Raw genomic sequence first — 14097 nt, 5'->3', positions numbered from 1 at the left:
TTTTCCCTAGAGGCATCAATTCTAACTTATTAAGCATTTCGATATAATCAAACAACTAATTAATCGAGAATAGATATTAACTTAAACTAACAAACAACCAATCAACCAACCATCTAACAATTTAGAACATGATAAAGCTTAACATCCAACCAGACATTTCATTGAAAAGTTATTAAGCATAATATAGAGATAAGGAAAAGAAATGCTCACTTATATGTGGAACCAATGACACCCAAAAGCTTATCCATCTTCATTTATGAAGTCTTTTACAAGAAAGAAGAAAGAAAACTATAAGAATAAAATCTACTCTAAAAAGACAGAGAAAACCTAAACTTAAAATGAAAAGAAAATAAAAGAAAAGAAAACCTAAACCTAAAACTATGAAAAACTAAAGAAACTATCCGCAAAAAAAATTTGAAATGAAAGGCTTATAAAGTTGTATTTATAGCCTACTAACATTTAACCTAACAATAGCCATTTTGCCCTTAAGTAAAAAGAAGACATAAGCTTGTTTGGACACAATTTCCCTGCAGTTTTTTCACTTTTTTAGGTAGCGGTATCGTGATACCCATGGTCTAGTATCACGATATCATTGTAGATGGCCTCTATTCTCCTTATTTCAGCACTGTCAGGGGTATTATGACTTCCATACTTTGATATCACGATATCCTTCTTCTAGATTGGAAGTCTTGTGAGCTAATATTTGCTTCTATTTTGCTTTGCATTCAAAAACCACTAAGAACAATATATAAAAGAATTCATGAATAATTTTATTAAACCAATCTGTTTTTATTAAACTAATCTAATTGAAAAAATTATAAGTATACAAACGAATATACTACATTTAGGGCACCATATCTAACAAAAAGTACAAACCGAATTCTTTCATCACTCATCTACGACTCTCACCTTTTTTTTTCTCTCCAAACAGTCTGACATCATCTTTAATTTGATATAGTAATGGTCGACTGCTTGGTTGATAATTTGATTATCTTCTTTCTCTTTTAACGGTGGACGACAAGGAAGATGATAAAGATTTCATCTTTCCATCCACTAATATATATATACTATAATTAAAATTTAATTAATCCTAATTAATCGTGATTATTAATTTAATTTAACATTTATTTATTAATCATAATTATAATAATTTAAAGGCTATCATCATCATTATTCACTATTAACATAAAGAACAATGGTTTAATAGCTATTTAGGTACTCAAGCATTTTCTAAATTAAAATTCAATAGAGATTTGATTTTTATAATGTAGTCCCTGAACTTTAATTAACGATTTTTTCGATTAAATTTCTTAACTGATCCTTAACATATTAACACATTAACTCCATAATTATTCCTATTTTATATTTACGGACTCAGTTTATAAAAATAAAGTTTCAAAATCGTATTTTTCAACATTGACAAAAGTCAAGTCGTTGCAACAAATACATTACAAACCTTCGCACACCAAGTGGTCTTGACGAAATTATCACTAATTTTCAATAAATCCTTCAACAAATATCAAGATTTTATGAAACCCCCAATTTTTCACTATCTTCATACCCTAAAATTTTCAATCACTAACTTCTCCATATGCTCAAGAAATGGGAAGTAAGAACAGTGAGTTTTTACTTTAGTATAATTAATTTCTTAAATTTCTATTATGTATTATTAAGTAAAAGAAAAAATTAATCCATTCTAGTATTTTCCAAAATAAAATGACGTGGCTTAATTGTCCACATGGAAGCTCCCAATTTGTTAAAATGACTACATCAAAAAATTTTTAATGGATGAGGTCATGGAAGTAGAGGGGGCAAACTGATTGAAAAAATAGTAATACGTTTAAAGTGAGAATTTCTCTATAGTAGGACAAAATTGGTATTAAGCCTTAAAAAGAAAGATATGACCATAAGAAAATAGTAATTTTACCTAAGCCTCATTATAATTGGATGCACTTGAGATTGTAAGATTTTAAAACTGTGAGTGAGTATAAATCTGCATTATTTAAGATAAGTTCTCAATTAAAATTATACGGTGAGAACATTACTAATGAGGACTTGCTAGGAAAAAAAATATTTTCAACTTTTCATGTTTCAAATGTGCTCTTGCAACAACAATACCATGAAAAGGGTTTTAAGATAATTATTCTGAATTAATATCATGTTTACTTGTGGCTAAACAAAATAACAAACTATTAATAAAAAATCATGAAACCTATCCTATTGGATTTGCTCCATTCCTTGAAGCAAATGTAGCAATACATAATGAATTTGAAAGACATAATCATTGTGGTAGATGTGGATGTGGTAAGTGGAACTATGGTTTAATGGTATAAAAGACCCTAAAAAGTTAATAAAAAAAAAGATATTTAAGTCTCACCCAACTTTTTGCTAATTAAGCTCCTAAACTTACAAAATTGATCAAATCGACCCATTGACCTTTAGTTTGTAACGAAATTGCTGAAGTGGCCATTAACGGTTATTGAGTCAGCTAATAGGTCCTGATGTGAAAAAGTAAAAAACTTTAGAAAATAAAAATTATTTTGAAAGTTCAAGCGCATAATGAACTTGAACAAATAGTTGTCCAAGTTCATTTGAATTTGGACACCTATTTATCTAAATTTATTTTAAAAATTATAAAAATAATTAAAATATTTTCTAAAAAATAAAAATTAAAAAAAACATATAAAAATCGTATAATGGCATATTATATATATATATACTTTAAAAATACAGAATTAATAGGTTGAAAATTTGGAGTCAAGAGTCCAGATCTATGAAAGAGATTGAACTTTGGCAAAATATTGAAGAATTTACATTTTTTGTTGAATTATTGTTGGCTCACTTAGATTGGATTGCTATGATTTGCTGGCCATTGACAGCTTTTTGGGAGCTCCAAGTGGTGTTAAATTCCTTTCTTCTTGGGATGTTGTGATTGGACTTTTTTTTTTAAATAAGATTTCTTCCATATGATTTATAAAACACTGTGTTTCCAAAAAAATCAATGGGCGATAGTTTGAAACTTTTAAAGTATTATAATTTAAATTCGGTAATTTATTTTGATAATTTTCATTATAAAATTATTATTCTAAATATCATTATTTAATCTTCATTTAATATCTAATACATACATGAAATCTTATAAATATTTAAGAATATTTTATGTTTTTATAATACGATTTTTATATATTTTTTAATTTTTCTTTTTTTATTTTAAGGAAATTTTTAATTATTTTTATAAATTTTGGATTTTTTTAATTATTTATACTGTTTGTATATTTTTTAAATAACTTGTTTGATTTTTTTATAATTTTAGAATAAATATGGATAAATGGATGTTCAGATTCAAATGAACCTGCACAGCCATTTGTTCAGGTTCATTATGAACTTGAATTTTCAAAATAATTTCATATTTTTTATTTTTTAAAAAATTGATTTTTTTTAATTCTTTGCTGACTTGGTAGACAACAACATGTGTTGATGTGGATCATGACGTCAATGCTCGTTGGTTAGCTCAACAGTCATAAACGACATGTCAACGATTTCGTTAGAAACCAACAGCCAACATTAGTCGAAGGGCTTTAATTAATTTTGTAAGTTCAAGGGCTTAATTGGGTGAAAAAAGTTAGGAAGGGCTTAATTGAATTTTTTTGAGATTATTCGAGGGCCTTTTAGATCATTAAGTCGTGAAATAATAATCATCAAAAGGGAGGTCATAATAATTCTTTTTACCACCAGAATTAGAAAAATGAAGATAAGTAAGAGAAGAACAAAAATTCTCAAGAAAGTCCTTTAAAAAATAGAGATAACTTATGTTTTCGATGTGGTATGAAAGACCATTGGTCACTTACCTATAGTACACATAAACATTTAATTAAAATCTGTCAAGATTCTATTTGACAAAAGAGAAATAATGTAGAAACAAATAACAAAATTGGTGTTGAATTAAATTTGACATACTAGAATGATAACTCCCAAGCTTTTTGAGGATCATGCTTAAAGAACTTACTATTTTATTAGGGATGGAGATAATTAAAATTACTTTATTATTTTGTTTGTTTTTATTATTCAACATAGCTTTTTACTTTCTTTAGGATATGTTTTCCTTATGCTAAAGGAGTATATAAGCCCTTAAACTTTGACCGAAAAATTAATTAAGTCTCTCCACCAAAAATGCATTCAATTAAGTCTACAAATTCTCAAATTGCATTAATTAAGCCTTTTGGTTGACATTTTCCATCTTTGATCGTTACAACATGAACATATAGCCACGTTAGCGCTATAACGATCAAAGATAGAAAACATCAGTTAAAAGGCTTAATTGATGAAATTTGAGAGTTTGAGGGTTTAATTGAGTGTGTTTTTCGCGGTGAGGCTTAATTGATTTTTTCGAAGTTTAGGGGCTTAAATACCCTTTTAGCCTTTCCCTAATGTTTATTTGCTACATTTCTCCTTATATATTTCGTTTATAATGAAGCATATGAACATTAGAGAAATTATCTACTCTAGCTTATTACACATACATTACTATGGTTAAATCACATGCATAGTGAGTCGGAAGTTTACTAGTCCAAATATATTAATTAATTGACATGATTGTTAAACTATCTCAATCAATAATGATGCAAAAAATGAGAATTTACATAGATATTTATTAAAGAATTTGAAGATTCTTTATTTTAAAATTTTCTCAAGTGTTGCTTGTTCTCAAAGAAGATTATTTATTAGAACCTCATTAGTAAAAGTTAAAATTGAATCTCTTGTATTTATGAATGAAAGATGACGTCATTTACCTAGTAAGTGGATGTTTTGATATTATTTTGGTACATACATCTACAAGACAATCACATGTGAGTTATCAAATTGTGACCTGTCATTTGTGAGACTACTTGTTTGATAATTAGTTGAAGAACAAACTTTAGATTATGCAATTGAGACAATTCTTGCCTATGTTGGTGAGTTTTTTACTTAGGCTTTCAATTATTATTGAATGCTAGATTGTCAATATGAATAGCTATAACAAAGCCCGATACTTTTGAGAACAAAAATTGTTTAGCATAATTAATTATTAAGTGCCTCCAGTTAGTAGCTAAACCATTACTTTTGAGAATAATTTTTTTTGTATATGCATAAAGATATGATATTTTACATGCATCAACTCTTGTACGAATCATGTTAATAAGTTATGATAAATACTCCTCATTACACTTGGCTTTGGGTGAGAGCCAAATATTTCCTATTTTAGAATTTTTGAATGAGCGGTATATATTCAAAATGCTCTACCACAATGCACAAAATGCATATTTAAAGAAAGTTAGGAGTAAATATTAGTTATTAGTTCAATTCTATCTTTTTTTCTTATTATTCTTTAGCTATTTTTAGCTTCTCTTCTCGCCTCATTATGTGAGTTAGAAGAACCTTTTATTATGTTATATCATCAGGGTAATGATCCATCAACCTGCTAGTTCTTTTTATGAGCCACAAATAGGAGAATTTATCCTAGAAGCAGAAGAACTACTGAAACTTCACGAAAGCCTCACAAGGGTTTATGTACAAAGAACGGGCAAGCCTTTTTTATTAGATATTTTTAGAAAATTGGAGATTCTATTATGATTTGATTTGGTGATTACTTTTTTGATTTGATATTTTTCCCAACACTAGGAGGAGAGAAATAACAAACTAGATGAAATAATTACTTGGGATTAATATCATTATTTAGATCCTTACATAAAGTAATTTGAACCAAAAGTTTAAAGATAATTCACTTTAGTGCAAGTTAACTACTAGATGCACTTACTGACCTGATAGAATAACCAAATGTTATATACTAGCTAATGTTTTGATTTGAATTGAAGTCCAAGTAGGGCAACCTATTAGAATATATGAAAGTAATGCATACCTGAAGCATGGTAGATCGATTGGTTCTAAGGATGAAAATTCTTATAAAAGAAAATAACAAATCTAAATGGTCATATAGTAGAAGTGGGTGCTCCAAAGAACACCAAAAATAACTAATTATTAAAACTATAGAAGAGATTTATGTACCTGAAGATTAAAATAGAGAAAATGAAGAAATTTTAATAAGTTATGTCAAAGTGAGAAAATATGGAATTGAAATGAAATGTTGTCGACAATAGTTTTGCATGCAATATTATTTTTGAAATAATAAAAGAAAATGAGGATCTTGAATAAATTTGTCGTGAAATATAGACATAGAATAGATTGGTCAAAATATAAAGAGACAATTCAAGTAGAATTAAACTCACTTTCAAATTGTGAGTTTCTAGACCTATAGTAAAAAAATTTAAAGGTGTAAAGTTTGTGGAGTACTAATTGATAGTCTTGCAAAAACAAAATAAGAAAAATGAAGTTTTCCTCTAAGTCCTAACATTTATTAAGAAAATATATAATATTATTTTTTGATAGATACAATAACATTTAAATATCTTATTAGTTTGGTGGTCCATAAAAAGTTGGCATATGCCTAATGATCGTTCTTACAGGCTTTTATATAAGTCACTATATATATTGAAATTTATATTAAAATCCTTAAAGGATTTAAAGTGCTAGAAGCATATAAAATTCTAGAGAAATTGTTCAATGTGTTTGCATAAATATTTATATAAATTAATTTGAACATATATATTTTTATAGAAGGATGATGATCAAAGTTTGATTAATGTTAGAACTCCTAAAAAGATTAAAATATATTTCCTCAAAATTCTTCCTCACTCACTCATGACATTTAGAAGAATCATGATTTAAACATTTAGTAAATCTGTTATAGTGATCATTTGAAAAGTTAGTATTCAAGATTGAAATACGTAGACTCTAATATATTATGTGACGTTGTCATGAGAGGGAGTAAATATCATTTGTACTCTTTTACCCTTAACTGATTTTTTCTCACCAAATTTTCTTGGTAAGCTTTTTAATAAGGTAGGATGTTATGCGTATTAATATTTTAACAAGATTGATTTATTGTTTCTTTTCAAAATTTTAATTTAATCCAAACCAGTCAAATAGTAGAATGATTAACAATGTAATTTGTAAATTGATTTAAAAAGTATGTTGATAGAGAATATCAAATATTAATGAACATAAAATTTGATGATGAAATTAATTTCCAAATTTTGATAATTAAAATAAAACTTTAAAAAAAATTAAGTGATAGATAACATACATTCTCTTATAATATAAATTATAATAAAAATATATATGTTGAGTTGGAAAAGGATGAAAGAAAATTAGTAGCAAACAACCCAAGACAAATAAAACTAAGGATATATCCTTAAAAGCATTGATCAACACTTTTCCTCACTTCAAACTTCAAATCTCAAACCATATTGCCTTCTTCTTAGGCCTGCTTAAAACCATCAACTTCAATCCATTACTTTTATATAAAACAAATTCATGAATTTATTCTAAAAATGTATAAATTCCTGAATTGGAAAAATACTCATAAATGTTATATGTATTATTATCACACAGTTTATATTATTTTCAAAGTCTAAATCCATAATTTCATATCAAAATTCTCAAACACAACCTGAAAATAGGAGAAATCCTCAAACCCATTAATACCCACTTCTTAAGAATAACCAAATGAACTAACTATAAAAGGAGCCATTTCTACCTTAAAGCAAGATAATCAAAGCTGAGTTTTGCAATGAACATTCCCTAAACAGAATTAGCCACTTACATTATTCATCTTAGTTTGGTTGTTGGTTTCCAGCATCAGCCCAAAATGGATATGAGGAAAGTGTGCCCACTCCATGTACGAATTGATTAAAAATAAAAAAAGTCAGTATAAACCAAAAAAAGTAAATTCTAAACAAATTTGTTACCATGCATTTCCTTACATTCTTAGCAGCAGTGCTGAATGCTTCTCTGTGGCTGATATCTGGATTGTTGGCCTTGATCCTTTGAATCTCCTCTCTACATTGGTCCACAATTAAATCCATATAATTATTTACTCTACTGTCAGACATTTAGCCTTCCATATAAGTTAATGGTGTTTAAGATATCGTACTTAATGAAGCGGTTGTATGCAGAAGGTACTCGCTGCCTCTTCTCGGGAGCTGAAAACCAAACAATGGCCCCTTACGCACATTATTTAAGAAAAAAAGTGGAAGGACTCAAAAAACAAGGTTTTAAATAGAGAGTTTATTTAATTAACTTACGTCGGTTCACTACCCTTTCCTCAGTCGCATTGTTAGGCAGAGGAGGTCGCATTGACAACTTGTTGTGGCTGCATTTCGATGAGGAACCCAAATCCCTCCTATAATCCTCTATTGCATTATTGGGTGCCTAATTATTATCATAATGTACTGGCTGATTAGTCCTTTCTTAAGTGAGAGAGAGAAAAAAACATTCAAGTGGGTGAATCAGTTAGAATTGTACCATAATTTAATATAGACCCCTAAATAAGTTTTGTAATGAAAAAAACCAATTGTTCTCTTACAAAAACCCACCCACCTTTTGCCTCTTTCAATTTTCATCTTGTTTTTGTTTCCCTAGATGAAGACAAAGTTCTCCAAATGAAATCATTACAGCACTAACTTACATGTCAATCAAATCAAGCTACCCAAAATCAGACCTTAGTAAACAAAAACAAAACATGAAAAGCGGCTGTAAAGTCCAGCTCCACCGAAAAGCAAATTAATTAGGTTTCAATCATGGAGGCTGCTAGGGTTTCCCTGTCGACTGCAACTATTACATAAAAAGAAAAATAAAATTAATTAGAAATTCATCATTCATATATCATATCACCTGAATATCTTGCCATGACAGTGACTGAGATGCGGCGGCTGCCATGTTAACGGACCATAGATTGGTGCAGTGCCCGCATCGGACTGTCACTATATCAAACAGACTGCTGCATGGAACGCTCACCTGCGCATTAATCCCTTAATTAATTAACTATTTTTTTTTTAATAGTTTGCAAACCAAAATTCAGCTGTAAATTAGTAACCACGAATCAAAGAAAATCACAGATCAGCTGAAGATTCTTAAAAAAAAAAGGATTTTCTTTATGATAATGATATGCTAGCTTCTATTTTCTTCCTAGATCAACAATATATTCAACTTAAGAAGGAAAAAAAGGAAAAAATAGTGACTAGGTCATTCGAATATTGGTCAAGGAAGAAGCTTCTTTTTTACCCAAAAAAACATAATTAAAAAAAAAAGATCAGAAATCTCAAAGGCTTTAACTTCCTCTCTTTTTCTCTCTGGTCTTTGCATTAAGACTTTATCTTTGACTGCAAAAGAAGAAGAAAAAGAAAAGTCCAACGATGGAGACCTGACTGGTAACAAAAACAAGAAAACCCAGAAAGAAAATCAATAGGTTTCAGTAAAAAGCTATCCTCAGAAGCAAAGAGACAGCTTTTATCAGCATCTAAATTGTTCTTTTCTTCTTGTAAGATATACATGGAGAAAGATATTACTACCAACACTTAAAAATATGAATTAAAAAAGATGTTAGTGGTGGCCTGTTGATAAGAAAGTGTGGAAATAAAGAAAAAATAAATAAAAAAGGCAGATCCCACCCATTAGAAAAAAAAAAAGGAAAAGAAGAAGAAGCAGCAAAGATCCATCAGATAAGATACCGCAAGAACTATGTTGCAAAAGTTGCAAGGGATATAGCAGAGTTGCTCAGGCACAACTTCGATGCAGCTCGACATGTCTTTCAAAGCTTAAAAGCAACCTCTCCTCAACCCCAACCCCTAGAAGGAACACCAAGCAAGAAAGATAACCAAATAGTTCTTCTCTCTAGATAACAAACTAGTAAAAACCACAAGAGGAAAGCAACACTCGGAACCCCCCCAAAAAAAGCTTTTAATTCCCTCCTCAACTCCTTGCTTTAAACCCGGGCTATGTATATCACACCAGTAAACTAAATTTCCCTTTATGTACAGAAAAATTTATTGGGAGAGAGAACCAAGGGATAGCATCCAAAGAGGTATTTAATAAGATATATATTTATATATATATATATATATAAGAATGAAAAGAAAAAGAAAAGTGGGTAATTAGTGTCGATCAAAGTAGCCAGGGGTGGCAGCAAATGCTGCTGGGACGTGGAAGAGGAAATAAAAGGGTGATTTTCTCTAATGGGAAACCGGGTTTAGTGCAATTACTTGGTATTGGTGAGTTAAGGAGATTAGGGTTTGAAGAGAAACGAAAAAGGAGTTTTGGAAGTATTACCTATCCTGTCCAGATTATGCTTGTTGCTATTATAATGAAATGAGTGTGACCCTGATCCTGACAACACCCCCCCTGCTACTTCCTCAGCGGACGATGGGGGCTAACTTTTCTTATCTCATTCCTTCTTTCTTCAACTATATGTAAATGGAATCTACCTACAAGATGTTAGAAGAAGTGGAAGTATTAGATTAAATTTGAATCTTAAAATCAATATTATTAAAAGTTTTACTTAAATACTACCTTCAATTTGAATAGTTTTAGACTCAAACTGGAAAATAATTAAATTAAAACACTTGTTATACCAAAAAAACAACTTGTCCAAAGCAACATTAACAACAACGCTTAGCAATATTAAAGCTGTAGGATCTTGACTGTCCATTTTCAAATTTCATCATGTAAATATTATATGAGGACTAACTTATTAATATAATTAGTTAACTATATCCTCAAAGAAAAAAAAAAGTTGAAGGGTGACATTTTCAAATTCAAAATTCTAACATTAGTAACATTTTCGGTGTTCATGGGATTTAACCCTTCAAATTTCAACTTTTTAAAACTTTTAGTGTCCTTGGTCAACTAACTCCTATAGCAATTTAAATAATGCACCTTATATTTGTGAATAAATGGTAATAATCTTCAGCCCTAATATTTAAAATCTTTCCTCTTTACCTTTGGTTTCTTAACCTTAATTCTATATGTAATTTAATAACGACTTATAAAGTTTGTCATTCATTTAGTAAAGATTTGAGATATTTTTTCTATAACAATTATCTAGCTAGGGATGACCAAAGAAAAAAGAAAAAAAACTTAGGGTGCATTTTTTTAGCTGACAATTCAGCAAGCTGATATGGTGAAATGCACTCTTAAAATCGTTCGAAAAATAGATAAAACGTAAATGAAATTTGAAAACACACCTTTGATCATATTAAGAAATTAATATATAATATAATGATGAGAAGTTTATAATTACAAGATCAAGTAAATTTGTATGAGAACTTCAAATTTCATATAATTAGGTGTAAAATGAGTGATTTTTTGAACGATGAAGCCAAAGTGGGAACCATATTATTGCACCAAGTGGGGGGTGTTTGAGTATCAATGACAAAGGGGAGTCATGGACCCTATTACAGTTGTGTTTCGAAAGGGTTATTAAAGAAAAAAAGGGACGACAGTAATAAGCAAAGCCTGCTGATGATGAAGCAAGTTGTGTCTGCTGTAAACCGAAAGGGAAAGTTCACTGAGCTCTTTCATCTTTATAATAGAAAGGGTTAAGCCTAAGATGAGATGAGATCGTGTACAGATTCTTTTTATTGCTTATACGATAGGGGTGCAGTAATAAATATAATTATATAGCATTATCTTCATATATAGGATGGGATCTTGGTGTGATATGTATATGGTGGGCTGATCTCTATGATCTGCAATACTGTGTTTGTTTGTAGTTTGAAGTAGGCACTTTAGTAGGAAAGTAATGGTGTCTATATCTAGGTGAATATGAAGCTCAGGAATTCAAGCTGATTGAAGCTTTAGAGAAGATAATTACTTTCTTCTAAGGCTAAAATTTTTATAAAAAAAAAACACTAACTTAGTAACTTTATTTAAGGAAGTTTTAAATTTTAATTTTTAAGATATGCAATTAAAATTGCCCTATTTTTTTTTCTAAAAGAAACAAAAAGATCAACTAATTAGTTACATCCATATGAACAGAAAAAAAACCTCTAGCCTGGTATTTCTTTATAAAATTCCGAACCATAAAAGGGGGGAAATCAAAAAATTGCAAATCAACTTTAGAAGTTAAAGCTCCTTTTGCCAAGCAATCAGCAGCTGCATTTTGTACCCTGGGGATACAGCGCAACTGCCAATAGTTTTCCTGAGAAAGAATATTCTGGATTCGCCGAATTAAAGTAGAATTCGACATACCTAAAAATCTCCCTTGGATGGCCCGAACAACGTCTAAACTGTCCGAGAGGATTATTACACAATCGTGACCTCTTCTTTGAATGAGCTTGAGACCTTCAAGGATGCCCCACAGTTCAGCATAAAAAATTTAGCACTTTCAAATATATCGGTTAAAACCAAAGAGCCACTGTCCATTCCTATCTCTCGCGACCCCTCCAGCAAATCTATTTCCAGTATCCAATCTCATAGCCCCATCAGTCGATTTAGTTTTAGCTTATATGGCATTGTTGTTAATGCAATAATGAGGAAGACGTTAGTTTAAACGTACTTAAGCGCATTTTTTCCTCTAATTTAAGGGTGAAGACAATTCTTTTGGCTATCCATATTAATTTTTTTGGCTATCCATATTTGAAGTGATAAAATGGTCATTCAACTGCTTTGTATTTTTTGCTTTGATTCCAGTAATTGTAGTTATCTATATGATGGAGAGATGATAAGACAATTCTAAAGTTGACATAATAATAAATTTAGTCCTTAATATTTATACATTGTTTCAATTTGATCATAATTCTAAAAAAAATAACCATTGAAATTTACACAACCTCAATTTAAACAAAAAAATAAAAGAATTCAAATATATATAATAATTTTAAAAAATTATATAAAAATAAGTTTTGAAAATTTCATATAAAAAAATTCTCAAAAAATTATAAAATATGAACAAATTCATTAAAAAATTTAAAAATAAAATCTACAATAAAAATATATGAAAATTCTAAAACTACACATAAATTGAAAAATAAAAAAATGTACTCCACGGTTTCCTTCTTTTGAAACCAAAATTCTTAATATTAGAGTAACTCGAATTAGTTATAAGTGGTTGTAAGTTTAGTTACAGGGTAATTTCACTATCTGTTGTAATTAGAACTATATGTATGGAAAGGGTCTTTAGTTTTGCTAGAGAAAAGATTAATGAATTATATTTCTATTATGGTAACAAAGTTTTAGTAGTTGTTGATTGCTACATTGATAGATCTTGCATGCATAAGAGACTCAGCAAATGGAAGGTTTTTCAACCCATTTGCATTTGTGTCACAAAAGGTAGCAGTTTTAGTTGATGATAGTAATTTTTTGCCGTGGAAACAACATGTGTTACTAGTTCTCAAAACCCATTGACTACACTTTTTCATTAATGGGACAATTATCGTGCCGCCGCAAGATATTGTTGGGTCTGACGGTGTATCAGTTGAAAATTCGGCCTATGATCAATATTAGCAACAAGATTCTACTTTGTGTGCCTAGCTTTTTTCTACCATCAGTGCTTCATTGCACAATCAACTGGTTGATCATTTATCTTCGGCTTTTGAATTTTTGGATACTCTCACACGAATTTTTGGCAGCTAATCTGCCACCAAAGCAATTAGGTATCGATCTTTACTTCACAATTTTAAGAAAAATAACCTTTCAATGTCTGATTACCTGGTAAGGATTAAACACCATTGCAATTCCTTAGCGGGAGCAGTCAACAGGTGTCTTTGGAGGAGCAACACTCTGCTGTTCTGAATGGCCTTTCATCGGAATATGATCATGTAGTTTCTATTGTTACAACGAGCAGAGTCACTTTTGATTTACAAGGGATCTCAATGGCGCTTCTCGATGCGGAAGCTCATTAGGAAGCCCATTTATCTTAGAGTACGATATTGGAAAATCTTACGGTGGATAACAAGTCATCTAAGCCAGCTTCATCGGATCTTCCCACATACACTAGTCAACCACTACCTCAGGCGTTTTGATCTAGTTGTTGAGCTTTTCATAGTCGAGGACGTGGACGGTTTGGTTGTGGTACACGACTTCAATTCAAATATGCGGCAAGTTTGGGCACGTTGCTGACTACTACTACCATTGGTACTATTCTACATACGATAAGGATGATGCTGAAAACGTTAATCCTAATTTGGGGTTAGGTCAATTGGGCTCTTCTTTTCATAGGCCCAC

General features: G+C 30.0%; 1 protein-coding gene across 2 annotated transcripts; it reads right to left on the bottom strand.

Moving 5' to 3' along the window:
- Positions 1-7165: 7165 nt before the first annotated feature.
- LOC107962606 (axial regulator YABBY 5) lies at positions 7166-10207 on the bottom strand. 2 transcript variants are annotated; one of them, XM_016899053.2, is made up of 7 exons: positions 9606-10207; positions 8770-8892; positions 8181-8307; positions 8030-8078; positions 7860-7935; positions 7700-7768; positions 7166-7360 (listed from the first exon to the last, which is right to left on the bottom strand). In XM_016899053.2, exons 1-7 carry the CDS (start codon positions 9678-9680, stop codon positions 7355-7357), a joined length of 525 nt encoding a protein of 174 aa, XP_016754542.1. In that variant the 5' UTR covers positions 9681-10207; the 3' UTR covers positions 7166-7354. The 2 variants fall into 2 exon arrangements, with proteins under 2 accessions (XP_016754542.1, XP_016754541.1); XM_016899052.2 differs by having other exon boundaries at positions 7166-7768; positions 9606-10205.
- Positions 10208-14097: the final 3890 nt, after the last annotated feature.

The sequence above is a fragment of the Gossypium hirsutum genome, chromosome A06, assembly GCF_007990345.1.
Source record: "Gossypium hirsutum isolate 1008001.06 chromosome A06, Gossypium_hirsutum_v2.1, whole genome shotgun sequence".
NCBI lineage: Eukaryota > Viridiplantae > Streptophyta > Magnoliopsida > Malvales > Malvaceae > Gossypium > Gossypium hirsutum.
Note: the sequence above shows the minus strand (reverse complement) of the source record. Positions and strands in the feature narration are given on the sequence as shown.

Bases quoted from the DNA above. Each gene is read 5' to 3' on its own strand.
- LOC107962606 (XM_016899052.2), bottom strand. From the start codon at position 9,680: ATGTCGAGCTGCATCGAAGTTGTGCCTGAGCAACTCTGCTATATCCCT. The intron at 8,308-8,769 runs GTGATATGATAT...GATAATAATTAG, and splicing joins TGTCATGGCAAGATATTCAG to GCACCCAATAATGCAATAGA. The intron at 7,936-8,029 runs GTACGATATCTT...GGACCAATGTAG, and splicing joins GCATACAACCGCTTCATTAA to AGAGGAGATTCAAAGGATCA.